Here is a 26,529-nt window from a genome sequence, read left to right on the forward strand (position 1 = left end):
CGAAGTGCATCGAAACCAAGCTGGATCGGGAAAGGCTGGCGTACCCACGGCACACACAACTGGGCCTAAAAAGATTCGACAGATCTTGTGACGATCGAAAGAAACAAAGGAAAAGGTAACATTCGCGGGACGCAACATCAGCCGACCGACCCTTCGAGTGTCTTCTCGCAGCGAATCCCATCGCCCAACACAGGCCCCGACTTACAGCGCACCTTCCCCCGCATCGGCAGGGGTAAGCAACACCAACCATGCCACACCGAGTTGTCGATTTCCTGAGGTCGTCGGCCAACACGCTGGAGTTCCAGGTCTCGACCTTTACAAAATCCGGCAAGACTTCCCGAAGGCGCGAGAGTCCGACGGGCGCTGCTCGCGTTGGCCACGGAATCACAGAGCGAGTTGCATTTGCCTCGAGCGAAGAAGAAGACAGCAGCAACACGACGCCACCACGATCCATGTCTCCTCTGCTAAGATCCAACGATTCTTCGGATAGCGCACACACCACCAGCACAGCGTCTAGCACTAACACGAGCAAAGAGGTCGTTAGCGCCAAGGACCACCACCACCACTACCACCACCATCACCACAAAGAAAAGGACCATCACCACCACAGGATATCCTTCCCGGGCATGCACTTCGGCCGTTCCAGCAAAGATGTGCACGCCAACACACCCGCCTCTCTCGACTGGAAACTCGAGTCGCCTCCAATCGTGCTCTACAATGACCCAGAATCATCCACGGGCGCGCTCGTCTCCGGCCAAATCTTTCTCAACATCAAGGACGACCACGACCTGCTAGACGTCGAGTCCATCAATGCCACACTGCAGATCCACGTCACACAAAAACGACCTTTCACTCACCACTGCCACGATTGCACCCACCAGTACACCGAGCTCAAGAAATGGCAGTTCCTCGACCACCCTCTCGTCCTTGCCAAGGGGCAGCACTCCTTCCCCTTTTCCGTTTTGCTTGACGGTCACCTACCAGCCAGCATGGACGGCCCTCTGGCCTCCATCGCCTACGAGTTCAAGGCCGAGGCCCTGACCAAGGTTAACGGCACTTTGCAGCCAGTCATCAAGCTCGAAAAGGTCCTCGACGTCAAGCGATCCCTCGCCACCTCTGAAGTGCCTCACCACAGCATCCGCGTCTTCCCTCCCACCAACATCAAGGCCAACGTGCACTACCCCCACCACATCCACCCCACGGGCACCAACACGCTGCAGATCCGCCTGGACGGGATCGCTAGGCTCAACCCCAAGGTCGGCACGATGGAGTACTGGAAGCTCAAAAAGTTGACGTGGAGGCTCGAGGAGATCTCCAAGTCCCTGGCGCCAGCATGCGAGAAGCACGCCCCCAAGCTTCCTGTCCCGCCCAGCCCGGCAGAGGGCAGTGATGGCCAGCCTCAGCAACCAAAGGGCCTGCCGAGAACCGAAACCCGCATCATCGGCGAGAAGACCATTTTCTCTGGTTGGAAATCATCCTACTCTTCGGCTACAGACTCGCACATTGAGCTCGAACTCGACTACTTCATCTCCAAATCCCATGCCTCCCCCGCAGTCTGCGACACGCGATGGACCGCGCCCGGCACGTCCACGTCGCACGAGGTGTCACACCAGCTAATGGTCGAGATGGTGGTCAGCCAGGAGTGGGCGCCGGTGGGCAAGCCCAACTTGGTTACACATACCGGCGTAGGCAGGATTCTCAGGATGCACTTCTCTTCTATCCTTACGGAGCGCGGAGGCATTGGCATCTCGTGGGATAACGAGGCGCCGCCCATTTACCAGGACGTGCCCGAAAGTCCGCCAGCCTACTCGGAGCTGATGATGGCTGGTGAGTCGATGGACGGGGTGATGGAGAGTGACACGCTTATGTTGCCTAGCGGGCTGGGCAGTGCAGCTGGAAGTGGAAGGTCGAGCGCCGTGTCTAGCAGGAGGGGATCGGCTGAGATGCAGAGGAGGTGAAGAGCCCTGATGCAAAAGCCTTTTGGCCGCTGGTTGGGTAATCACCGAAAGGGCAAGGGCAAGTTCAGGGTGCAGATTGAAGTGAGAGTTGAGGTGGGGTTTGATTGGTTTTTGGGCTGTTGGTTTACGACTTTTGCGAGTCTGGACTGTGGGCGGGTGCCCGCTTCGGCCTCGAGCGATTCTTTCGCATGACTGTGCTTCTTCTTCTTCTTCTTCTTCTTCTTCTTCTTCTTTTTTTTTTTTCCTTTTTTTTTTTTTTTTTCCTTTTCTTTTGTTTATATGTGGTTTCAACATTATACCCCCCCTTGCACAGGCACCGGTTAGAGAAGGTTGCGGAGGTGACATTACGCACTCACCGGGTTGGCAACTGGCAGGAAGTTTCGGTTTAGCATGTTTTATTTACTTCTTGTCTTTTCTTTTTCTTCTTTTGGGTATTAGACGAGGGAGGATGTGAAGAAAATTTGGGGCCTGGATAGGAAGTCAAAAAGTTCTTTGGGGTTTAACTTTTGTGTGTAGTATTCATTATCAGCATTGCTGTCTTCAACACAGCGGCATATTTACTGGCGTTTAGAGCGGGGATCAAAATGAATTGAATGGGCTGCCCGCGAGTGGCTATGAAGAGCATTGGAGTAGCTTTGATACAAAGCATGAAGCATATGAAACCATGTACTACTATAGAGTGTCAACATAAAGTGAAGAAATGTAAACTCTATTACAGCAGTGTGCCTGTTCGATTCTCCCTGTAAGCGACCTAACCTGGACATGGTATCGGTGCTGTGAGTGCCAACGCACAAGGTCAACGTCCTGCATATCAAGCCCATGCTTGACGCCAGGATATCACGATGCCAATAGGTGGTGTGACTCAAGAGCCCGACAACCAAATACTTCATCCATGTCACGATCAACATCAGCAGTCTCTTCGCCTCCTGTGTCGGATGTCAAGCCAAGAGATGAGAAGTGTGGAGGAGTGGTTGGAGTGGACGGATGTGGAACCGGGGGCCGAGGTCGAAAGATAATGCCACCGTAATCGGAGCTCACTTGACCTGTTCTCCATGAACTGTTGGACGACGACACGCGTACATACACCCACACAAGAATCATTCTCAGAATATTACTTGGCGAACAAGACCAGACAAGCATCCGCCATTTCGTCATCAAGACCTGAACTTTCCCCACAAACCGTAATATACCGGAACTAATTGTCGGGAGGTGGTACAATAGTTAAGAGGTACTTCCCTCTCTACTTACCTAGCATCTGGTCTTCCGTTCGTGCGCCTGGGAGCACTGAGCACAGAGCTTCCCAATCTCACGATTTTGGAAGCGGGAACGCCCAGTTCCGGGACCGGCGGTGGCAGTGCCACTACAGGAGTACTGACCCGGACCTCGACAGTCTGCTGTTGCCAGTGTCAATGCGGACCGCTTCTCCCACGGTTTCGCGGGGTTCATTGTGGGGATAGCTCCGGGCGGAAAGAAGGATAGAGGAAGACTGATGTTATGGACGTTATAGTGAGGTCATTGCCAGAGTCATCGCGGAGGGGCTGGGTAGGAGCAGAGAGCAGATAACCTTAGGTGTAGTCAGCTCGAAGAGACTCTTGCCAGTTTGACAGTTGCTCTTCGGCTTTAAGTGGAACTCTGCGTGAGAGCTTCAACGGCCTGTGACTCCCTCTGGAGGCCATGCCAAATCCATGTGCCGCTGCTTCCCATTATCCATTCTCCCTCATTCAAGAAAGAAAGCTGATAAAAGAGAAGAAATGTGTACGAACAATGAAACTCAGTGAAGAATGAGCCGCTGCGATGCTATCGTCGCACGAATCCGGGGTGCATAAAGCCATCCCAAGCAAGAGTTGGGGTCTTGCACTGCAGTGATGTTGAACGGCAACTGCCGGCCGATTGGAGGTTCGAAGGATGCCTTACCAAGAAACCAACGGCCAGGCAGCTCCAGGCCCGGCTCCAGCCGAGGCGTTCTCTTTTAACAGTGGATCAGTCTTGCCGGGTTTTGCCAGCCGGCACCCCCCAGCTCTCCAAGCGGGGACCTTATCGATAAGCGGCTGGCATGGCGGGAAGTCCATTCGCCGCTGCGGTTAGTCACCGTCATCGATTGTGGGTAAGGCGACTGCTGTGTGCATCTTCCAACAGCACTGCAGGGGCATTAATTGATTTGGATGACTCTTCGACCGCTACAGTACCCTGACGCCCGCATATCGATGCCATAGTACATACCGACCTTGGCTTCCATTCGGGTTCGACTCAGACGGCGAGAAGAACATCACCGAAACTTCGCTTCTTCTTCAAGGCATACAAGAAGGCACACTCTTCAGCCTTTGCCATTACTACCTCCTATCCATACTCCATTCGTTCTGTTCTTGCATCAGGTTTAGTTTTGCATCTGGCATATACTCCATCTACTTGTGTCTTTGAAGCTCTTGTCTTACCTACTTATCATTGTCTGACGAAAATACCGTCTTACCGTTTACTACCTCTGTGTCCCACGTCCCTGCAAATTAATACCAGCTTGAATACCTACTACCTTTCTTCCCAACTGTCTCCGGCCCAATGATTCCTAGGATATACCAGATAGCTTACTTGTGATCTTTTAAACACCTGGCTCCTGACCCTTCTTATCGCTCACCTCCCGACCGCAGCCATGGCATCAAAACAGGCACCGCACGAACGACGAAAAGGCGAAGCTGCCCTTAGCGACTTTGCCGAGTACGTCGAGAGACAGCAGGCATTGCGCTACCCGAACAAGGCTGCCCAGAGCCAGACTGCGACAGCATTAGCAGCGACAGGCCCAAATTCAACATTATCCTCAAAAATCGCCCCCGAAGTCGAACATCATGCTGAGCTCGACGACATCCTCGACAGCCTCAACCTCTCCGAGCCCGGTCCGCGAATAAGACTTCGCGACCTTCTGCTGTCCGCCCCTGACGATGACGCCTCCCTCCAGAAACTCGCCGACATCGTTGGTGAGCGGTTGGACGAAGGACACGGCGAATCCGTCTTCGACATCGGCTTCGAGAACCATGGCGAGAGCTTAAAGTTGACCAAGGAGGATTGGGAGGTGGCATACAAGAGGTTATCGCAGGCCGCAGCCCAGATTGATGCCGACTGCCAGCTGCTCTTAACCAAGAACTTGGGCGGCGATCTCGACGGTGCCCCAACCCGCGATGGCGACGTGAGCGGCAAGGTGATGATCCGTCGACGCCCGTCCGCAGCCGAGGATGTTATCGAAACGCGAATAGCAGTCGTGGGCAATGTCGACGCTGGCAAATCCTCGATGCTGGGTGTTCTGGTCAAGGGCGACTTGGACGACGGTCGCGGTCGCGCACGCGTGAATCTTTTCCGACACAAGCACGAGATTGAGACCGGTCGTACGTCTTCCGTCGGCATGGAAATCATGGGCTTCGACTCGCACGGTCAGACCATTCTTTCCGACACCCCCGGTCGCAAGCTCTCGTGGGAGGAAATAGGCAAGCGCAGTGCGAAAGTAATCACTTTTACCGACCTTGCTGGGCATGAACGGTATCTTAGGACGACCGTCTTCGGCTTGTTGTCATCGTCGCCAAATTACTGCCTGCTAATGGTAGCAGCCAACAACGGGCTAATAGGCATGTCCAAAGAGCATCTTGGTATTGCTTTGGCGCTGAACGTGCCAATAATGGTGGTCATTACCAAGATCGACATCTGCCCGCCCAACATCCTGGAACAGACCATCACCCAGATCACCCGCATCTTGAAGTCTCCTGGTGCGAGGAAGATCCCCATTTTCATCAAGAACCATGAGGAATGCATCAACACGGCCACTCAGTTCGTCTCCCAGCGCATCTGCCCCATCTTCCAGGTCAGCAACGTAACAGGCGAGAACTTGAGCTTGGTCCGTTCGTTCCTCAACATCTTGCCGCACCATGGACGGTACGACGCCGACGCGCCTTTCGAGTTCCATGTCAATGACACTTTTAGCGTCCCCCACGTCGGCACGGTCGTCTCGGGAATCGTCAAGTCGGGGGTCATCCATGCGGGTGATGAGGTTTACCTGGGGCCGGATGGCTTGGGCAAGTTCACGACCACGGCGATCAGGTCGATTGAGCGGAAGAGGATAGGCGTCCCGGCGGCGAGCGCGGGCCAGTCGGCCAGCTTCGCGTTGAAGAGGGTCAAGAGAAAGGACGTTCGTAAGGGAATGGTGGTGCTCTCCAAGACTGAAAGTGGACCGCCGAAGGTGTATCGGGAGTTCATTGCTGAAGGTAAACACGCCGCTTCCTTTTGTCTTCACTTTTCTCTGCCCCTTGGTGCCATTCAAAAATTCTGTATGTATCCTAACGTGCAATAGTCCTCATCCTCTCCCACGCAACCACCATCAAAACCAAATACCAGGCCATGCTTCATGTCGGCCCTGTCTCCCAGACATGCGCCATCATCGACGTTGATCGTCCGTTTATCAGAACCGGCGATCGGGCTACCGTCGCGTTCCGGTTTGTCCAAAGACCCGAATATCTAGTCCCGGGAGACAGACTCCTCTTCAGAGAAGGCAGAACCAAGGGGTTGGGTATCGTCAAGAGTGTAGGGTATGATCCCGAACGGCCGTTGGGCGGGGTTAATGTCGGTGAAGGGGGTGATAAGGTGGTTGCGGGCGTTGAAGATGTCAAACATGAGGGTGGCGGTAACGAGGTGAAGGTTGGTGCTTAGTGACCTGGCGCCTAGTGCTGGTTTGGCGTTGGGCAGATGATGTTGTGGTGACCCAAGTTGGGGGTCGCGTTATCTTTTTTGTTATACTTTCTTTGATGCATGGCCTCAGCTCATTGTTTTGATGGCTCATATACGGAGCGGCGCAGTCAGGGCACAGTACAGAACTAGTAGTGACTCACCATCTGCAGATATTTAAGTAGTAGAAGTATGGACCACGTGGCTCTTGTATGTGTCTTGGTGGAAGATGAGTGACCTACGGGTATTCTTAAATGAACTTATGAAAATTCTTAAGCAACGTACTGTATTCTTTGTACGAGCGATCCTTTTCAGCCTCCTCAAAAGGAAGCAGATTGCCTGGCTATCAATGCTCCATGGCCGGGAATAACAATGGTATATCTGTGCCGTGATCTATCTTTCGGGTCCAACGACAAACGATGGACATGATGTGATGACGGTGATAGTCACATCTAAAGCCAACCTCTCTCCTCGTTTTCCTCTCTTATCCTCCTCCCGAAGCATGGTTAGCGGTTTCCTTTGTAAGCGACGCCCCTCTTGACCTGGAGGAAGCCACCACCTAGGTAGGCTAACGACGACCCATGTCCAACTCCCACTGAGACAAACCCTCGGCTGCTGACTGTCCAGAACCCTCCGCCGTTGCCTTTCCCTTTCCCTTCCCTTCCGAATGCTCCTCCTCTTCCCTATCTACCCCTTCCCAAAACTGCGCCTCATCCGCCACGTGCGCCAAGTTCCACCTGCCGATGGGCAACCGGTCCTGGCCAAGCGGGCCACCGGAGAAGGGCTTGATGCCGTAGCGGTGGCGGAAATCGTGCTCGTCAACTGGCCGCTCCACATACACGGCCTCTTCTCAAGAACGGGTAAAGGGCGAGATGAGCACGACAGAGTCGCCGCGAACGAAGAGCATTTCGGACTTGCGGGAGATGGTCTGTCTTTTGTTAGTATATGAGAGTAACGGGAAGGGAAGAGCATAAAAAGAACAAAGTGGTATGAGAAGGAAAGGGAAAGGAGGGTGAGTATAACGGGAAAGGGGTGAGAGGTGGGTTGACGAGAGAGTGGCGGTGGGTAAGTGATGAGATGGCATACCTTCAGGTCATCCTCCTCGGTATCTTCATCATCCACGACGTAAATGGTCTCTTCGACTTCCCCGAGGACAAGGTTGCAATGGGAGTCGTAGGCCTACGTCACAGTATCCGAGGAGTTAGCAATGAGTTCGGGTGGTGGTGAGTGAGGGGTCACGGGAACGAGGTGACGACTGAAAAGGGGACATGTAAACATAAAGAGTGGACTTACGTGCAGACGGCCCTTGAGCTCCCTATCACCTCTCAGCTTGACGCAGACAACCTCATCAAGCAAAAGGCGGACGAGGTCCATGGGCTCGGAAACGGAGCCGGCATCTTCTACTACGTCGGCCATTTTGTGTGATGTGTGATATCAAAAGAGCCAAAAATGAATAACGAGTGAAGAGAGAGAAGAAAAATATGAAGTTGTTGTTGTGTTCCTGTTGTTGATGGCGGGGACCTCAGCTGCAGCGCCCTAGAACGATGATGAGTCCAGTGCCAGTGACGGACGGCGGGGGGGGGGTTTCCATGCCTGCCCGATTGGAAGCGCTCGCTTCGTTACGAATTGAGGTCAGTGCCAGCTGGTCGCATGCCAAGAGCAACTGAAGCAACCCGACGCACTGACCGCTTCCTCAGTGAAATCTTGGCTGGTTCTTAAACGCTTATGCCAGAGCTTCGACTGGGCAAAGTCTTGGCAGGAACAGGCGCCCAAAGTGACAGCAGGCCTTCCCCGGATTTGCAAAGGCGGGCATCGCGAGATCCATCGCACTTCTCCTCTTTTAGTTAGCGGGGTTGACTTACACCTCGACTTACACCCACCAGGGGCACTCAGCTTCCCTTCAACAACACGGCCGAGCGTCAAGTGAATTGCGGACGAAAGACGCCAATGGGGGTGGTATATAACGCCGTCAACCCCAATCCGCAAACCAATGGCTGCCCTTCTCTCCTGTCGTGGGGTTCGAGTTCCTTCTCCGGAATCTCGACGACGAACCTCCGCCATCAACAAGCTCCAGAAGCTCCCCCATTCTACGACCCAAACAGCAAAACCCATCTCAGCAATTCCCTACCCAGGCAACTTTGCCCACCATGGATTCGGTCACCAACTTGACGGACCTCGACAGCCCCTCGAGCAAGACGAGCTCCTCCTCCTCCGAACCCTTCTCGCAAGACCCGTCGTCGCAAAACCATCTCCGACAAAACGGTCGCCCTGGATAGACGGCTTCACCGGGGCCTTCAGACAACCCCACAAAATGCTCTCTTATTTCAAGGAGAACAAACTTGAAATCCTTCAACTTCCCCCAACAGCTTTCAGCGAACTTCTCCGCTCCGTCGACCCCGTCGAAGCCATTCACAAAGACCAAGATCCGTTAGGAGACATATGGGTCGACCCAGCCATGGCCAATTGGTCCCCTTTGGGGGCTCTGATCAATAATTTCGGCGTCAGAAAAAGAAACACCGACATTTACCCCCTAGTTCACGAAGCTGCCTTTCGTCGATTCCGCTCGGGTTCTCCCCTTCTCTTGTCCGACTACAAAGTCCTGCTGCGATGCGCCGGATCGATTTCGGACCCCCTCTTGGCTCGCAAGATCTGGTTCCACATGAACGTCTCTGAAAAGATGTGGGAGCGCCAGACGGACCTGTATACCGAATTTCTCAAGGCCCGGTTCTTGACGGAACCGTTGTACACCCAACACAATCGGCATGACTTCCGCGTCAAGCCTGTAAACCTGTTTCCCGAGAAGCGGTTTCTGCCGTACTTCACGCCTGATAACTTGTCTCAGCTGCGACAGATGAATTTTGACGAGACCAACAAGCGGCTGGACAGGTTTGGGCAGAATCCTGGCGCAGAGCACAAGGTGGATTACCTGATGAGGATGTTACGGCGGACTTCACCCGTCGATCTCGTCTTTGGCACCGCGCGAAACCGGTTACATTTACTGTCAGAAGAGTTCGTCTGCGCTGCTCTCATCGCCTACGCCAGGACAGGGGTAATGGAAGACGTACAGTCCGTTCTATACTTTAACTACAAGATTGATGTCTCTGGCTCCATCGAAACCGGCGACTTGAAGATCACCGGCGGGCGGCGAGACTTTCTGCCTGGCTCACCCATGGCTCCTACCACCCGTCTTTTACAGACAATCGCCACCTGTTATGGGTCGAACGGCATGATAGCCATGGCGTGCAAGATGCTCGACCACGTTTCTGCCGTGTACCGCCTTCCGATTCCCCCATCAGTCTGGTTCGAACTGTTAGAATGGGCCTACATTCACACCTCTCCCCGGGCAGCAAAAGAGTGGAAGATCGTTTCGATCCCCGGCCGCCGACTACACCGCAACGCAGTTCAACTAATCTGGGACACTATGACCTCCCCTCCTTACAACGCCACACCCGGCTTCCCGCAATACAAAATCTACGTCGAATGGCTGATCAAAAACAACAAGATCGAGCGCGCCATACAAATCATGCTCGACCTCGAACCTCTCTACCGCAAGCAAGTGGAAGAGCTACAATCCCTCTACCCCTTACACGCTCTCGACCGAGCAGCCTTCAGCCACTCCCCAGCGCACGCCACCCTCCTCTGGGAGAAAACCCTGCTCCGGAAGGATTACATCGTCCACACCTTTGCCAAGTGGTTCTCCCTCCTCTTCAAGCGCATTAAATCCCCCGTCCACCTCCCCGGTCCCAACAAACCCACGGCCAAGGTCAAGATCTTCCCCTCCCACGACATCTCCACCCGTCTGATCCCGCAACTCATCCACGCCTTTCCAGGCCTCTTGCCCGATACGATCCACTACGAGATTCCCACGGGCGTAGTGCGTTTTAAGCGCGGGGTGGGAGCGCCGCAAGGGTTCAGAGCGGAAAAGAGGTGGACCGAAGTCCGCAAGGCGGCGGTGGTGAGTATGGATTTGAGGCCGGAAACTGCGAGGGGGTTCAATAGACTGAGAGAACAGAGTTTGGACCTTCTCAAGGCGGAGGAGTTGCAGAGGGCGGCGGGCGAGACGGTGGAGACGTTGAGGCCGAGGGCGGCGAAGAGGGAGGGTTTGGAGCAGATGGTGGAGGAGATACTGGGGGTGGATGAGATGACACGGACGGAGAGGGAAGAAGGACAGGGGCAAATGGAGCAAGGTGTGATGGGCGAGGTAAGACGGAGGGGCAAGAGTATCGAAGAAGAGGGGAAGAGGATGGAGAGAAAGAGGGCAGAGATGGTGTTGAGGTTGTTGACGTAGGTGGGTTTGAGGTGGGACCGGTTGTGTCCGAGGCTGAAAAGCAAGGGCGCGTGGACTGGTTGCAGTATTGATATTTTCTCTTGGCTGTGGTGGATTTGGAGGGGGATTACGACTTGATGAGGAAAAGTGTTTTGACAATATAGATACCCGAAGAGCGCATGTTTTTTCCAAACTGCCGACGCCAAAATGTTTTCTTTCCATAGGAGCTCCCTCCCCTGTTAACTATACTCGTCTCTTCGGCTATAACCGCCGTTTCCGATCTTTCCGTCCTAACCAAAACAAAAAGCAATCCTCATTTATCCCCATCACTCATTGAGGAATCTCAGTTGTCGGCCGTAGCTGGCTGAACGACCTCCCTGAACAAACTATTCACATACATATACCTACTCAGGCCAATCCACCCATACCTGAACCACCTCATCTGGCTCACATGTGCCTTGGTCATGGCCGCCCACGCCTTGTCCACACTCGCCCACCCCTCGCCAGGAATAAGGTTGTTCATAAACACCAAGCCGCCCGGCCTTTCATGTTTATCCTTTTTCGTGATGCCCGCTGACCATGCCCATTCCAACAGTGTAGGAAGGGCGTCCAGGATCCCGCTGTATTTGCGCGGCAGAGAGAGCGTGGGAAGTGTGTAAAGATCCACCTGCCCCTGCCCTTTTTCCTTGTTCTTCCCGGCCGTAGCAGCCAACAGCTGACTCACAAACAACCTAGCGCCGTGGTAGAGGGAAATGTGATTCGGATGTCCCGAGATTCCGTGCTTGTCGAAAGTGATGATGGTGTCGATTGTGGGCTTCACTTCCGCCTTTCCAGCACCTCTCTTGTTCTTGGACGATCGCGAGGCGCTGGCGGAAGCGATGTTGGTGGTCTCTTTGAGTTCGGGAGCGAAAGCCGAGGCTAGCAAGTGGGAAATGCGCTCGGGGTCCCAGGATGTAGTCATGCTATCGGGGAAGAAGGGCGAGTCGATCACAAAGACGTCGGAGGGGGAGCGGAGGCCGAGGTAAGTGCCGGATTTGGCAAGTTCGCGCTTGCGCGTGGGACCGAGGCCTTCGGCATCGCCTGTTGTTCGGAGCTGGTTAGCAATTGTTGGTGGGAAGGCAGAGAAAGATGGGCAAAGGTTGGATGGACGGAATAGGAGCACTGACCGCTACTCAAACACAGAATCTTGACATGGTTACCTGTCTCGGGCCTCGTGAGCGCCAGCACGGTCGGCGCAAAGAACATGGCCTCATCGTCCGGGTGGGCAATTAGCAGGCATATGCGCTTGTTGCGCAGGACGGGGAAACGTGTGGCGACGATAGAGACGGTGTAGATGTAGAGCGAGGGGATCACCACGGCGGCCAAGCTGAGGACTGTTAGCCAGTTCATGGCGGCGCGGGCTGTTGTTGGCGACCGGGACTTGGTTGGACTCGGATGATGGCCGGAAGAAGTTGGGGTCGTAGCAGCGTCATGAGGGGACGCGGTGGTGAGTGGTGGCAGCGGGTGATCCCCTGAAGCTTGGGCGCTATCGTGGTGTGGATGTGAGGCAAGCAGGGATATGTTTCCATATTTTATCGAGGTCGGGCCCGCTTCCACTTGGGAGATGGCGGGCCCGGGCCCGGCGGATTGTGGGGGAGCGGAGGCTTTCTATAGCGTCAGTTATGTACACACAATGGATACTATCAGGTGCCTCGTACTGTTCTCCAGCACAACTTTGACGGATTTAACAAGGACAAGAACTGAAGGCGGGGAATAAACTCGACGGGAGGTTTAAGATTGGAAATCCCCGCCATCTGAGGTCGGATGGAAACATGCGGGAGCTCGATACCCATCGTACGGAACGGCAAGGGCCGACGGGAGGTGGGACGAAGACGACGGACTAAGTAAGGAGGGATGGAATGTCTCACACGAGGCCGGTTGGCTGGAGTCACGACTACCTACATACTTGCATGCAAGGGAAAGAACATGGAATCATACCTCTAAGACGGGAATTCCCCCTTATCCTTGAACACGGGTGTTCATGGGGATGCGGGGAAGCGCGTGGTTGATGAGGTTGTAGAAAGACGAACAAACAAGAAATGGAAGCTCGGCAAGTATCCTACTTCTGATTGCCTTCCTTTTCTTCCTCCAATCCACACCAATCACAGACCTGGACACTCGGAGAATACTTGGAAAATTGATGATAGCCTAGAAGTTGACAATCTTGAACTGGAGTCACAACAGTAGAGGTAGGTAGAGGTACACCAAGATGATTGTTCAGTTCCTGTTCGTTGTAGTTGAAACCTACCTTGGCCTTATCGGGGCTTCGTTCTTATCGTACAAGTGGGACAATTGCGGGAGCTATTCGACTAGGTAGATTAGGTAGGTAGCTACGTAGCGGCCGACCCACTGAAGCTCCAGGGGCATCATTACCTAACCGTCATCCTCGCGTCTTCCGTCATCAACTAGTACAGTATCTCACTTCCATTGCTTTCCCTCCGTGTCGTCGCACAACAAAACATTCTCAAGTTCATCATATTGCCAGTCCCAAACACTACAATGGGCAGAAAACGCGCCGAGTCTCCGTCCAATCTCAAATTCCAGCAACCCGACCGCAGTGGACCCAAGGAAAAGACCCTGCTGGAGCTGGCCGAGGAAAGGGGGCTCTTTGACCAGGCGCGCAAGAAGCAGGAGGAAAACGACAAGGCAAAGAATCCCCCCAAGATCAAAAAGATCCCCATAAAGAAGCCGGAAAAGACGAAAAGCAAGAAAGACGACGACGATGACGACGAACCACTGTCTCCCGGAGCCGAGCGCTTCCTCGACACCACCCTCTACACCGTGAGCTTGGCCATGCTGCACTTCACCTTGGACGTCTTTGTCCAGAACCAATATTCCGCCGATCGCATCGTCTGGCCCAAGGTCTGGACGAGGGCAATCCAAGCCTTGTTGGGTATGTCGATACGAGCCCACCCACCCACGATATCACCTACTGACGTCTTCCTGCCCAGTCTTCGGCTTCCTCGTCTACACTCTCCACGCCCACTCCTCGAACCCGACCATCCTTCCTGGCCTACCTGCCCGCTACCAAAACCACCTCCGACAGGTCATCTTCTTTGTCATGAGCGTGTGCTCGGGATGCTACCTGATCCACATCACAAACACGTACGGATACCTGGCCGTCATGAAGCAAGCGCCACCCGTGGGTTGCTTGTGGGTGTGGTCCGTCATTGAACTCCAGCTTCCTTGGGCTGTCCTCAGCCTGGCGGTTGCAGGCACATACCTTAAAGTCAAAGGTTATGACATCAAGTGAGGTGGCCTGGTGGTCAGCACGGAAGAACCGGGCGTGATTCGAGGGGGGAGGGTGTTCTCGAGGCCAAGCAAACGGGTTCGGCAGAGGGAGATGCGAGGACTGGTGGCGCCAGTGTCGCGTTACGCAAACGGTTCATACGTGTGAACCAGTCAGCATTCTATACCACGAGGCAGACGCCACAAAGTCTTGTAAGTGGTTGGACAGAGTCCGCTTTCTTTCGGTGATTGTAGACGACCACAGAAAAGGGCGATGATAATGCAGCAACACAACAGGTTCGGGCGCTAAGATTTTCATATATCCCCTTCAAGCGTACATTGCTCTGCATTATTTGCCTATCAACCCCCCACCTATTCACTGCTTGATGGTAGTCTGACCTGAGGCGGCGGGGTGACACATGCACGTTCTACAAACTTCTTCAATATAACCCGTACACGTCGACCATTGGCGTGTCTTCCCGGTCCACCATGTCAGATATCGTTGGACCGTATATGCAAGCCCAGGAGGATGAGCGCTGCAATGCAAATCCATTCCCCTTTGTTGACACAGCGTCTCGTGGTATCGAGGGGTGGTACCCCAGACCACAAGGCTGAGAGGGATGCTCAACCGGTCTGAGACGGACCGCAAGGGATGAGAGCCTCTGACGTTCAAATCACACCCACCAAGCACACGTCCGAGCACATTTGAGAAATACGAAAAAAGGGGCGCTAGATGTCAGCTCTGACAGGCGCTTTGGGCATCATTCTGGACGATCATCTGAAGTGGGCTTGTGAGATTGGTCTCGCCGCTCGGACTGCCTGTTCTGGCAAGTTGAAGTGGCAGAGCAACACTGTCGTAGACCTGCTTGCCTTCTCGCGAGGAGACTGTAGTCGATGTATTGTATATAAGTCCCGGTCGGTTTCTGTGTCCGTTCAAGATGAAGTCCGGCTTCCTTTTCTGGTATGAGTCCTGTTCATTAGGTATCTGTCTTTTGCTACGTTCTGCTACAATCTTCGAGTGTACCGACTTGGTCTTCCTCTCTTCGATTACGATTCCGATTTCTATCGGCACCAATGACTATTGGCTGGACGAGATATTATTGATTTAGAGAGCTACGATGCGCTGGTCAACATTTCTGCCTGTTGGGGTTCTCGTGGCCCAAGGACGTGCAATCCCAATGCTAGTGTAAGACCGTCGTCCTCAAAACTGCAACTATTATGTTTGATAACAATTAACGATCAATAGAAGTCCTCCATCCCGGGAGTTGTACCCTAACAACAACAACGGGCCTGACAATCACTATCCCAACCAGGACACCTCGTCCTCGTCATCTTCATCGTACCTCCTTCACCGAGCAGTGCCCACCGGCCAGGTAATCACCCACTGCACAACTCCCGGCATCGTCGCCCTCACCTTTGACGACGGGCCCTACATCTACACCAGCCAGCTCCTCGACACGCTAGCCTCCTACTCGCCCCCCATCCGCGCCACCTTCTTTGTCAACGGCGCCAACTGGGTCTCAGGCATCGACGACGAATCTACCCCTTACCCATCCATCCTCCGTCGCATGCTCAGCGAGGGGCACCAGATCGCTTCGCACACTTGGTCCCACTTGGACTTGACCACGGCCACAACAGCGCAGCGCGTCGAGCAAGTCACGAAACTCGAGGATGTGCTGCAAAGAGTGGTGGGCATCAAGCCGAGATACATCCGTCCGCCGTATGCGACTTGCGAAAATGGATGTTTGGAGGATCTCGAGGGGATGGGGTTGCATGTTGTCAACTTTGATGTGGATACCAAGGATTACGAGAATGATAGTCAGGCGGGGATTCAGGTGTCAGTGGACAAGTTCAATAACGAGCTGGGAAGTAATCCGCAGACGGACTCGGCGATTGTCTTGAGTCATGATGTGCATCGGTGGACGGTGGAGAGGTTGGTGGGGGAGATGGTGGCCACCCTAAGAGCGAGGGGGTTTGGGACGGGCACCGTGGGCGAGTGCTTGGGAGATCCCCAGAGTGGGTGGTATGCTTAGATGGCATGGTTGGGTTGGATGTTTCTGCAGGTGGGATCTAGGGAGTAGGGATTGTATTGATGGTTCATGCTTGTGTACGTAGGTAGGTAGCCTGGGCTTTGGGGAGGTCGTGGTTTTGTGGATACCCCCTTTACTTTCGATATTTGGATTTTGTCTATCTTGCTTGCTTCGAAGGCCTGGATCTTGGTTTGATAGGGGAAGGGTCGCTGGAGGTGTATATAGGCATTTGGCGAATTCTTGACGGGTTGAAAGCACCGTTGTGTTGGTAACGAACAAGGAACACCTGTCTATCAAATTTAAGGTACCCGTACTGCCGTTCTCGGGCCGTCCCACCAGTTCGTTTCCAATAACAGGGAACGGGGATCCAACATCACCGATGTGAGGGTAGTCGTGATCTCCAAGCCCCGCATTTCCCCAAACAGCGTCATCCACCTTTAACACGACATCAACACGTGTGCACTGTCATTTCACTCCGATTTCTTACCACTTTGCCAGTTCAATTCAATCACATCCATCTCTTACATCATTAGAGTATATATTCAATACACTCCAATCCAACTCGTATCTTTCATTTTACCCCCACATCTAGTCATACCTGCCCAATGAAACTGCAAGACATTTCCCTCACCCTCCCCCACAAACCCTCAGCCAGTCTGCGCATTTCAGCCCTCTTCCCTGGGACATCCATGTCCACGTCGAACTTTGCAGACTCCTTACCAGACATCGCAGCAGCTTTACCACCCTCATCAACCCTCCTCGTCTTCCTCAACGGCCTCATCCTCCCTCGCTCTTCGTGGTTTGAGGCCATCTCCCGCTTCTTGCGCATCCGCGACAAGCAGCGACGACGGTCTTCTACTTCGTCATCTTATTCTTCTTCCTCCTCCTCCTCCAATACTGGATCCAAAACCGGTGCTGTGTCTGAAAAGAACGGGAGTCATGGCAACACATCCATGTCTGCGACGGCGGCGGCAGGAGATAGTGCATATGAAGATGGGATACATGTACCCGAAATCATGAAAATCCCCAACATCCTCACCTACGACCGCTTCGGCCAAGGTGCCTCCGATCCCGATCCAAGTGATCCCGATCCGGCCGTGGACGACACGCCTTATGGACATACACCAGAGGACGTGGTGGATGACTTGCACCAGATGCTGCTCCTCGTCTCTCGCCAGTTCCTGGCTCGGGACCTGAAGGGGCTGGACGTGGTGATAGTGGCGAATAGCATTGGCTGCCCCCTCGCGCGGCTCTACAATGGTCGCTACTTCCCTGACGTGCGGGTAGTCGGGTATCTCTTTCTCGATTCGATGATGGCCAACTCGGACTTTGTTTCCGTGTTTCCCGATCCGGACGCGCCTGGGTTTGATCCTGCCAAGGATTTGAGAGAAGGGGTGGATGAGGAGGCGTTGAGGTGGACAAGGAAGCAGTTTAGAGAGAAGTTCCATCCGAGTGTGGGAAATCCGGAGAGGTTGGATCGGAGGGGGTTGAGGGGTCTACTTCCGTTCTCTGACAAGCCGAGGCTTAGATTACCTGTGGATGAGCAGGACCAAGGCACAACGAGGGAAGGGGCGAGGAAACGGATTGCCATACCAAGGGTAATAGTCATTGGTCATGATTGGGACGTCTTTGCAGAGCATAACGAAAAGGTCTGTTCCTTCCCTGCGCCATTCCCATTCCCATTCCCCTCCCATTGTCCAACGTGAAACTACCACCCTCTACCTACCTGCCAAACAGTTCTTCTCACACCACTTCCCCCTCTCCCCAATTACAGGGCCCAATGTCCATCCCCAAAGCTGTCATCAACGGGTACATGAACCCGGCCTGGCAGCGGTACAACGAGGGGTTGACCCGTCTGGCGGCGGTCGACAGTGAGAGTGATGGTGACAAGAATGTGGTGCCGGTCAAGATTGCCAAGGGCTGTGGGCATTTTATCCAAAAGGACGACCCAGAGATGGTGGCGAGGGAGGTGGATTTGTTGTTGAGGCGTCTTGGGCTATAGCGGTGGTTGTGGTTGATGTCTCGGATGGCACGAGTTTGGATGAAATTTTGGGTCGGGTTTCAAAACTACCCGGCCGAAATGCATGTTTGGTGTATACCTCAAGAAACACCCACCGCATCTCGTCCCGCGCCTCCATGTCCCCAAGTCTTTGACAGAAGCGAGCATTTCAAAATGGCCAATCCATAACCGTCCTCTCCTCATTCCTCCTCGTCACCTGCACCTCATCGCCCACGCTGATCCATACTCCCGGCTCCTTTTCTTCTCGTTCTTCCTCTTGCTCTTGCTCATCCCCTCCATCGCCAACACTCTCCTCCACGAATGCATACCTCCCAAACACAGGACTCCACTTGATCCCCGAATCCACTCTCCGATCCTTCATCAGCTTTTTGAGAACAGTCCCCATCTCCCCTTTGGCCGGTTTGCCCGTGTCGTAATCGACGTTTAGACTGGTGCAGCGGACGCAATTGCCTGTGAGGTAAAGTTTCGTTTTTGTTATCTTTGTCTTGCCGTTGGCGTTGCCGTTTGTCGGCGAGCAATTGGAACTCGAGGTAACGACAAGTTCACCCCAGTAATCTTCTGCCCACGCCTCCTCCCCTTCACCGTCCAAGACGAGGTTAGGACGCATTTTGTACATTGGGACTTGCAGAGGTGTTGATTCGGAAGAAGTAGAGTCCATGTCGGGAGCGAGGCGGGCGGAGACGTTAGAGAGGGAAGATTCCGAGGTTATCAACAAGGGGGCGCAATCGGTAAATGTGATCCACGGCTTTGGCTTCCGGTCTTCTTCGCGTTCTGCTTGGATGGAGATCGGAACGGTGGGGAACCAGGAGGTTAGACTTGTTAGTGTGGAGAGCCATCCCCCTCCACCTCCTCCGGGTGGTTGCTGCTGTTGCTGGGACGTTGCTGGTGGCAGTAAACTCGTCCCCAAGATCTGCCTCTTCCCATCCCCAAGATAAACAAAAACAACCTCAAACCCAAACCGCTCCAAAAACCATCGGTCGTACTCCTCTCCAACCTTGTAGCACGTCGTCGGGCTCCCGTGCAGATTAACCTCCATCTTCTCCAACTCGTCGATTCTCGGCGGCGGATCAAGCTCAACGGTGATCGTGTCCGTTTCCAGCCTCTTTAGCCGTTCCCTCTCTGCCTGCTCTAGCTCTTTTCCCAGCTCCTCTCCACTTTCACGACCTGTACCCTCGGTGGGTAGAGACGGGGCGTGCCATTTCACGAGAACTTCCTTCTGCCCGTTATCGCGTGAAAGGATGGTCTGTTCGAATAATGCGCATTGCGGGTAGGAAGAGAGTTGCATTTTCTTCAACTCGGTCGACGTGGTGAAGCTGCTACCATCGTTGGCTTGCGGTTTGGTTTTGACGTGGTACAGCATAAAGGTGCGATCATATTTGATGCCTTGGGGGGTGAGTTGGGCGTGTTGGAGGGGGATGGGGCGGAGGGCTTTTATGGGGTAGACGTAGAGCTGAGGGACAGAGGAAGAGGCGTTAGTATGTATGTGTGCATGTGTTGACGAGAGTTGAGTTGTATTGTTGGCGTGGAGTGTGAATAGAGAGGCAGTGGACATGGAAAAGAGGATGGAGAATACTTGTAACTGGTGTTGTGAAGGTCATGGGCTTGAGAGAAAGGGAGAGACATCGATAAGCGCGGCGAGACTGGAGCGAGGGAAGGGAAGAGAGGGACATACCTGTGTGATCTTCATGGCTGCGGTTCATTCAATTTACTTGTCTGCTGACGCTGTCTGTGGGTATGCGACGGAATAAGTGAATAGATGGTGCGCAACCTTTTATAAGTACGGGGATTCCAGGCCGGCTGGTTGCAAAAGGAAATAAAAGGAAAAAATAAAAGAAAAACCAGATTCAGTCGAGTGAGTTGATGTGCTGTGGGATTGTTAGCGCTCCTGGCCCGTCGCGGGAAAGAGGAGCGACACAGTCAGCGCGGGACCGACGCACAATGATCAAAACTTTTCCTGTTGTGGCTTAGCGTGTGCATGCGTTCCACAGCGGAAGGGCGCGCCCAGGCACGCACATCAGACGAATGGGGTCTAGCCGCTGTGGAGACAAGCGGGGAGAGCCAGTTAGTTCCCTCGGCGTTTGTCACAGTTTGTCCCCATCATTATTTGCCGTGGAGGACGTCTCTTAAGTTCGTAATTCATCACTCATCAATACCTACCATCTGTTCCTAGATAGGTAGGTATCAACGCCATACAATCCCATACTAGAGGTTATTTGTCCATCGTTCAAGACTTCAGGTCAAGTTCCCCAGGTGCTTTTCATCTACCCCTAAACCAGGCGACTTGCTCTATGACCAAAGCGTACCTAGGTAGAGGTAGGTATCCTCAGCGCACCTTGAATATGCTATCTCGGAGATTCATACCTTATGTTTTCCGACTCGTACCAAGCCATTCATTTCATGCTTCTAAGGTTTTGGACAGCTTGGGGTGAATCTCGTCTATAGGAATACCAGGAACACCATGAAGCTAACAAACAAGTCACCATTGGATTGATCCAGCTATGTACCACGCATTCAAACATGAAAAAGCCCCAGTGTATCAGGGTTGACGGTGATGCACGCCTGGTTGCTGTCCTTGCGCGTGTGTTTTGAGGACCACGTTGTCAGGATATAGCCTTGTATAGTGGTTTGATGGTCTTCTTATTGTCTTTACGTATATATTTGATACTTTTCTTATGTATCGTAGACTCCTCCCAAACACAAGCATGACCGCCACCATCACCAAGAACCTGTGCTCACAAGGGAACTCTGCCATAGCTACATCCTCATCATCCGCCCCTTGCACAAATCCTTTCCATTCCGATCAATGAAAAGTCAACTTTAACCCCAGAAATGTCTAACGAGTGAACCCGGCCTGCTTGACCATTCCTACCTACCTATTCATCATCATTATCATAGAGGTAAATGCCAGACTCCGATGCCGGTATTTTGGCCCGCATTTCCTCGGATGAACAGATGTGGAGTTCCCAGTTGGAGTGATAATCGCCGGCCAAGTTGGTCTGGTCGGGACTTCCGTAGACATTGTCCGTGTCAGGATAGCCGGTTTCACCCACTATGCTGATCTCTTTGGGCAACCAGCAGCTAGTGGGCTCCTTATCAAGTCTCGCCGCATTCCAGCACCAGTCGTGAGCAAGAACTTTGTTCACCTCCTTAAGGGCCTTGACATTTAACCCTAGCTCAGAAGCGCGACGCTCGAGATAGTCGACAAAGTGGTTGCGAACGCTAGCATCGTGACATAGCGAAGCCTGTTCATACAGCTGTCTGGATGGCTTAGGGGCCAACTTGTCCCACAACTCCTTGTAGTTGCCGGCAATGCAAGCCATGGCTACCTGAAGGTGCATATCCGGACGACGTTTGGCGAGGGCTTTCAGTGTTTCCTCGGCAGGAATAAGGGGCCACCATATCATTCCGGGAATCTCGTCAGAGTCATCTTCTGGATGTGGATCTGTTTCGGTGATGTGCGACAAGTCATTGACCATGATGAAGCGTGCGAGAGTGGCCGCTCGGATATCGAACTCGCACTTATCCCCTTGGAGTGACCACCACTTGGCAAATGTAGTGTTATGGTATATGCCACGAAGGACGGCCCCATGCTCTTGCTCGACCATATGGGGCCGACGCAAGCGAATATAGCGGTCTAGGTTCCCCTCATAGGCCGCCATCACGATCAACGGATCCTTGATGATGGTGGGCAGATGCGAGGGGAGAGGTGAGTAGAGCAGTTCAACGTGCTCTGGAGGCAGTGTTCCCTGTGATGCGAAGAACGATCTGTGTGTCGTAACCTCGGCAACGTGGTAATCCTCGGCGATGTCGAAAAAGTGGCGGGTATCACACCAGTCTGGAACATCCCTCGGTGTGACTGTCACATCCAGTGTTGATCGGACGGCGGTATCTCCGTTCATAAAGGCCGGTGACCGTGGGTTCTGGTGGTGGACAGACCTGGTGTAATCGTCCAAAACGGCGTAGCAAACTGGCTGTTTCATGATGTGATCAAAGATGGCCTTAGATCCCGCGTTTGCCGCCGAGCTTTCTCTAGCTTCTTCGGCGATGGAGACCTCGGGAAGGATGTCAAGCTCATGATACAGTCCATCGTATCCTGCCACAGCACATGCTCGACCGACAGGATACGCCATGTCGGGATAGCGCGTTGCCAAAAGTCGGTATGTCTCTTCATTGGCCGTGTCGGGGTGCCAGAAACAGTAGGGTTTAACATCATCCGTCGGCATATCCGGGACCTCATTGCTCATGATAAGTCGGGCATTGCGTGCCCTGGCATAGCGTTTGTCCTCAGAGGTCTCGCAAAGCTTCACAACTGCTTCAGATCTAGCAAATGCGTCGTTGTGTCGTATGCCATGGATCGTGCAATAGTCGAGCATGTGTATGAAGCAGCTGGGCAGACGCTCCCCGCGTAATGCAACGCGATACTCAAGGTCATCCGGGATAGGTTGTTGGGGCCTTCTCAACCCTTCGAATAAGTCAAGGGTATAAGGGCGATAGGCAATGTTATCAGAGGCCGACGACATCTGGCGCGAAAAGAAGCTGATGTAGGCCTTTCGTGGGACAGACTTGACAATGTATCTCGAGAAAATGGACATTGGCGTGTTTTTGGTGAGGGAGAAAATGGGCATTTCGATGAGGGGAGGTTCAATCAAGACGGGCTTGGCTCGCCGAACGATAATAAGAACAACCGAACACGGGCAACATGAACTGAATGCCGCTCGTCGTAGTTGGGAAACCCGGCGCAAAATTGTGATAAGGATAGCAAGAACCGATAAGCGGAAACAAACGCCACACTTGAGAATGGTGATTGATGTTTGAGTCAGGGAGAGATAACTGGGTTTGACGAAGTCCAGGCAGAGTTCTCATTATCAAGCATATTGGGTGTCATAGAAAAACCAGGAAGGCGAACTTAAGCATCCCATGGGATCGAATGTTTGGTGGATTGTAGTGTAGTACCTTCAAGTCGCGCGTCAGGAAGAAGGGAAACATCTGAATACATGATACAGAAGAATGGTCGGTTGCAACTGCCGCAGATGCACATTCGGTCCTTCCCTTGACAAGCAAATGCCTATTCATATCGCTTTCCTTCCCCATCCAACTTATCTGTTATAGGTAGGTAGTATGTACATACCTACTAGTAAGGAACCTTTGTGGGTACTACTTCTACCCCTGTATCTTTATTGTCTACCCGATCCTATCTCTAGGTACTGGTAACTTACACAGTAGTGCATGTACCTAGCCGCTGCAATCCCTGCGTCGATCCGGTCAGGCGTTGGAGGAAGACCCACCTCAACGGGCCAACAGCACAACGACGGGACGCTGTTCTGTCCCCGGGCCGCCTTGCAGTGTGGCTGCCCCTGTTCAAATTTCGTCCCTTTGCTGTTTTGACAACATGCACGTGGAAGTCTCATTGATGGGCATGTACATCGTGCTCCGAAGTCGCTAATCCAACCCCCTCGCTACCGACCTACTCTACAGCTACGTAGTGACCTCTATACCACCTAGGTACCTCCCCTGGGCGCATCGAATCAACGACCGGCCATTCATGTTCCAATCTTTCTTTCCAAGTTGCCAATCGCTAGCGTTCACGCAAGATACATGTACATAGTTGTACGTAGGTACCAGCTGTCCGATTTTCTCATCATAGAGGCACCCACATAGGTTCCCCTCCAGTCATGGGGCAATACCAGCCTAGCTCAGCAATACTTGCACGCTCCTTCGGGACAGTAACCCCGACTGCAAATGAACTCACACATATCCACATAATACGAATAGTCCGAGTTGGAAGGGCTCTGGTTGTCTGCCGGGCACCCATGCTTGCCTGCCAATTGGGTTGGTGCCGCGACTGCCGCCGCCGCGGACTGGGTGCAGATACAAGCAGAGTCGAGGCAGTGGTCGTAATCACAGCTGTAGGAACAAAGTCCTATGAGATTGCCCGAGACCCCTTCAGCCGTGGTACCACCTGATGGGGGAAAAACAACAACAAAGTTAGCTTGGTTTTCTCGCTGTGGGGTGCTGCCTGCCTGTAGATAGAGACAGTGTACAGGAATGCACGGGGAAACTGGGAAACTGTGGCCAGTAATGACATACCTATGCAGTGCATAGTGGAGGAGGGCAATGCATGTGCAGTGGAAGTAGTAGTCTTGCTTGAAGTCAGTGACGACGATGAGGCCAGAGCAGTTGAAGACATTGCCGTACTAGACCCAGAGATAGCGGAGGCGGACGAGGCCATTGAGGTCTTTGAAGATGAGCCTGACGCCGTTGAGGTAAAAGAAGTAGAAGATGACGACAAAGAAGAAGAAGAAGAAGAAGTGGTCTGGGTCGATTTTGGCGGTTCTGGTGGTGCGGTCCACTGGGGTCGAAGACAAGCAAGTTCGACCACCGGCTGGACCGAACCAGTGTATCCAGAGTTGTACCCAAAAACAGTAGCAAAAATGTAGGTCCTGTTGGATGCAGCATAATACGATGTTTGATTGCCCGGGTCGTTGTAATTGGTGCCAACCATCCACGCATAGGGTCCCACTTCATCAACTGCGAAATCTCTAGCAGAGCCATCATCCTCGGTAATGGACGCAGGACAACCTGTGAAGAATTAGACATCATCCTCACTCCATGCACACTCATACTCGAAGATTGCGCTTACCCAGTACATCTGATGTGAGCCTTCCCAGCGTGCCTTGGCAGCTTTCCGTGATGAAGTCAAAGGCCCATGTGCCGCACATGCCACCCTGCTCGCTCTCGAATGCTCCCCAGTTCTTAGTCAAGCTGGCTTTCAGGTCTTTCTGGCATTGGCTGGGCAGAAAGGAACAATCGTGCGCGATATCCGACGTCGGGTCAGGCAGGGTGCTGATGTAGTAGTGTTGACAGATGTACCACGAGGAATGCATGCTTTTGGGGAGGCCATTTGCCTTCCTCATGGAGGGCGGAATGCCGAAATTGAGAGCTGCCACGTTGGTGACAACATTCTCTTCCGTCACGGCGGGCGGGAAACGCACCTCGTCCGCTATCCGCAGATGGGCAGTGAAGCCTGATACTGGAGTCCCGGGATACGGCTTTGTCCAGTCCAGACCGGTGAAAGTGGCAATGTCCGAGCGGTTGGGGCTGGCAAAGGCGGCCTCCAATGCGGACCAGGACATCTTGATGAGATTGGAGGATTCGACAAGATATTCCGCATTGTCCAAGTAAATATAAGAATTGTCAACTGTTGTCGCGGCGAGGCACGGATTGCCATGACCAAAGAGCAAAAGCGCTAGTGACAGAGCGCTAGAGCTGATGGCAAACTTGACGGGCATGATGAGGACTGGACTGGAACAGCCAGGCGGCTCTGAGAGTTGGTGATTGGGATGTAAGATGGAGGAAGGTTTTGATTTGGAAGTAAGTCGACATGGCAAGACTCTGTGTTTTAATGAAGCATGGCCATTCCGACGACTGGCCGATACGATTACATTTACCTCGGTCGTTAAGCCCCCTATGGTGTTGACAATACAGTAAGATGCGGAAGCCGGCCCGGTCATGCAAAGCTCTCGGGCTTCCAGGACTTGATCTGCCCATTGCAATCATGGTTGGTCCCGTGCCGCTTCAGGTTGCAACGATACCTCTATCTAAGGTACATACCCTACTTGCTACCTAGAGGTACCTATCTCTGACTCTCCCATGAGACATATGGGACCTGGCAGCTCGGGAGATGGCGTCTAGATGCAGCAGCAGTGTGATCGGGACTGCAGGGCAGCGTACTGTGTACCTGTCTGGTATCTACGACTAGGTAGGTAGGTATGTACTGTAGACGGTGGGAACTGGCGGAAGGTCCGTCTCTCCACCTTGCACATCATTATGCAGTTCAGGTTGTCAATGTAATGGCGGAAGCAGGAACGAGGAGCTTGGATCAAATAGGAAGGTGGGGAACCAACACCACATCGCCTACCTTACTATGTACATGCAGCTCGCTAGGTCCTCTCGCTACACATTATCTGCACTAGCACAGTGGCGCGAGAGTGGGTACCTAACATGGAAGACATATGATCCGATACGAAAGTAGCATGTGTTGCATGTGTACCATAGCGCGCACACGGTATCTGTAAAAATGATCCGCGGGATCAATTCGATGTAATTGGATTGTTTTCCCGTAGAGGCTTTATTTTCTTATTGTAAAATAATGCTCGGTATCTTCTTAAAAATGAAATCATTATATTTATAGTAGCGGTCTTCTTTATAAAATAATATAATTGTAAAAATTATTCCTACTATGGTTTTTTTCACAATTAGTCTTATATACTATAGGTAAATTTAGTATAA

At 53.0% G+C, this 26,529-nt stretch overlaps 10 protein-coding genes across 10 annotated transcripts; 6 read left to right on the forward strand and 4 right to left on the reverse strand.

The window, feature by feature from the left end:
- Positions 1-248: 248 nt before the first annotated feature.
- B0T23DRAFT_403157 (uncharacterized protein) lies at positions 249-1,958 on the forward strand (the record flags this gene model as incomplete). Its single annotated transcript, XM_062838750.1, has 1 exon — positions 249-1,958. The coding sequence occupies one exon, from the start codon at positions 249-251 to the stop codon at positions 1,956-1,958; it is 1,710 nt and encodes a 569-aa protein (XP_062693546.1).
- A 2,145-nt stretch (positions 1,959-4,103) lies between these two features.
- On the forward strand, positions 4,104-6,306 carry B0T23DRAFT_375919 (GTP-binding protein 1). The gene has a single exon (XM_062836916.1). It carries the CDS (start codon positions 4,603-4,605, stop codon positions 6,283-6,285), a length of 1,683 nt encoding a protein of 560 aa, XP_062693547.1. The 5' UTR covers positions 4,104-4,602; the 3' UTR covers positions 6,286-6,306.
- Positions 6,307-7,224: 918 nt separating this feature from the next.
- Positions 7,225-8,072, reverse strand: B0T23DRAFT_313847 (uncharacterized protein; the record flags this gene model as incomplete). Its single annotated transcript, XM_062834763.1, has 3 exons — positions 7,225-7,500; positions 7,743-7,835; positions 7,950-8,072. 3 exons carry the CDS (start codon positions 8,070-8,072, stop codon positions 7,225-7,227), a joined length of 492 nt encoding a protein of 163 aa, XP_062693548.1.
- Positions 8,073-8,967: 895 nt separating this feature from the next.
- B0T23DRAFT_403160 (mitochondrial ATPase expression-domain-containing protein) lies at positions 8,968-10,944 on the forward strand (the record flags this gene model as incomplete). The annotated part of the gene is made up of 1 exon (XM_062838751.1): positions 8,968-10,944. One exon carries the CDS (start codon positions 8,968-8,970, stop codon positions 10,942-10,944), a length of 1,977 nt encoding a protein of 658 aa, XP_062693549.1.
- A 161-nt stretch (positions 10,945-11,105) lies between these two features.
- B0T23DRAFT_102119 (putative deacetylase LmbE-like domain-containing protein) lies at positions 11,106-12,499 on the reverse strand. Its single transcript, XM_062831707.1, has 2 exons — positions 12,090-12,499; positions 11,106-12,003 (listed from the first exon to the last, which is right to left on the reverse strand). Exons 1-2 carry the CDS (start codon positions 12,310-12,312, stop codon positions 11,267-11,269), a joined length of 960 nt encoding a protein of 319 aa, XP_062693550.1. The 5' UTR covers positions 12,313-12,499; the 3' UTR covers positions 11,106-11,266.
- Positions 12,500-13,346: 847 nt separating this feature from the next.
- On the forward strand, positions 13,347-14,391 carry B0T23DRAFT_102155 (uncharacterized protein). The gene is made up of 2 exons (XM_062831708.1): positions 13,347-13,855; positions 13,914-14,391. Exons 1-2 carry the CDS (start codon positions 13,462-13,464, stop codon positions 14,213-14,215), a joined length of 696 nt encoding a protein of 231 aa, XP_062693551.1. The 5' UTR covers positions 13,347-13,461; the 3' UTR covers positions 14,216-14,391.
- Positions 14,392-15,026: 635 nt separating this feature from the next.
- On the forward strand, positions 15,027-16,577 carry B0T23DRAFT_102193 (uncharacterized protein). Its single transcript, XM_062831710.1, has 2 exons — positions 15,027-15,376; positions 15,440-16,577. Exons 1-2 carry the CDS (start codon positions 15,309-15,311, stop codon positions 16,221-16,223), a joined length of 852 nt encoding a protein of 283 aa, XP_062693552.1. The 5' UTR covers positions 15,027-15,308; the 3' UTR covers positions 16,224-16,577.
- A 248-nt stretch (positions 16,578-16,825) lies between these two features.
- Positions 16,826-18,222, forward strand: B0T23DRAFT_314940 (uncharacterized protein; the record flags this gene model as incomplete). Its single annotated transcript, XM_062834832.1, has 3 exons — positions 16,826-17,070; positions 17,203-17,869; positions 17,995-18,222. 3 exons carry the CDS (start codon positions 16,826-16,828, stop codon positions 18,220-18,222), a joined length of 1,140 nt encoding a protein of 379 aa, XP_062693553.1.
- Positions 18,223-18,388: 166 nt separating this feature from the next.
- On the reverse strand, positions 18,389-19,945 carry B0T23DRAFT_354840 (uncharacterized protein; the record flags this gene model as incomplete). Its single annotated transcript, XM_062836140.1, has 1 exon — positions 18,389-19,945. The coding sequence occupies exon 1, from the start codon at positions 19,790-19,792 to the stop codon at positions 18,389-18,391; it is 1,404 nt and encodes a 467-aa protein (XP_062693554.1). The 5' UTR covers positions 19,793-19,945.
- Positions 19,946-21,113: 1,168 nt separating this feature from the next.
- Positions 21,114-25,723, reverse strand: B0T23DRAFT_354843 (uncharacterized protein; the record flags this gene model as incomplete). Its single annotated transcript, XM_062836141.1, has 4 exons — positions 24,881-25,723; positions 24,328-24,819; positions 23,969-24,199; positions 21,114-22,552 (listed from the first exon to the last, which is right to left on the reverse strand). Exons 1-4 carry the CDS (start codon positions 25,527-25,529, stop codon positions 21,114-21,116), a joined length of 2,811 nt encoding a protein of 936 aa, XP_062693555.1. The 5' UTR covers positions 25,530-25,723.
- Positions 25,724-26,529: the final 806 nt, after the last annotated feature.

Source organism: Neurospora hispaniola (assembly GCF_033458365.1).
Source record: "Neurospora hispaniola strain FGSC 10403 chromosome Unknown B0T23scaffold_3, whole genome shotgun sequence".
Classification (NCBI taxonomy): domain Eukaryota; kingdom Fungi; phylum Ascomycota; class Sordariomycetes; order Sordariales; family Sordariaceae; genus Neurospora; species Neurospora hispaniola.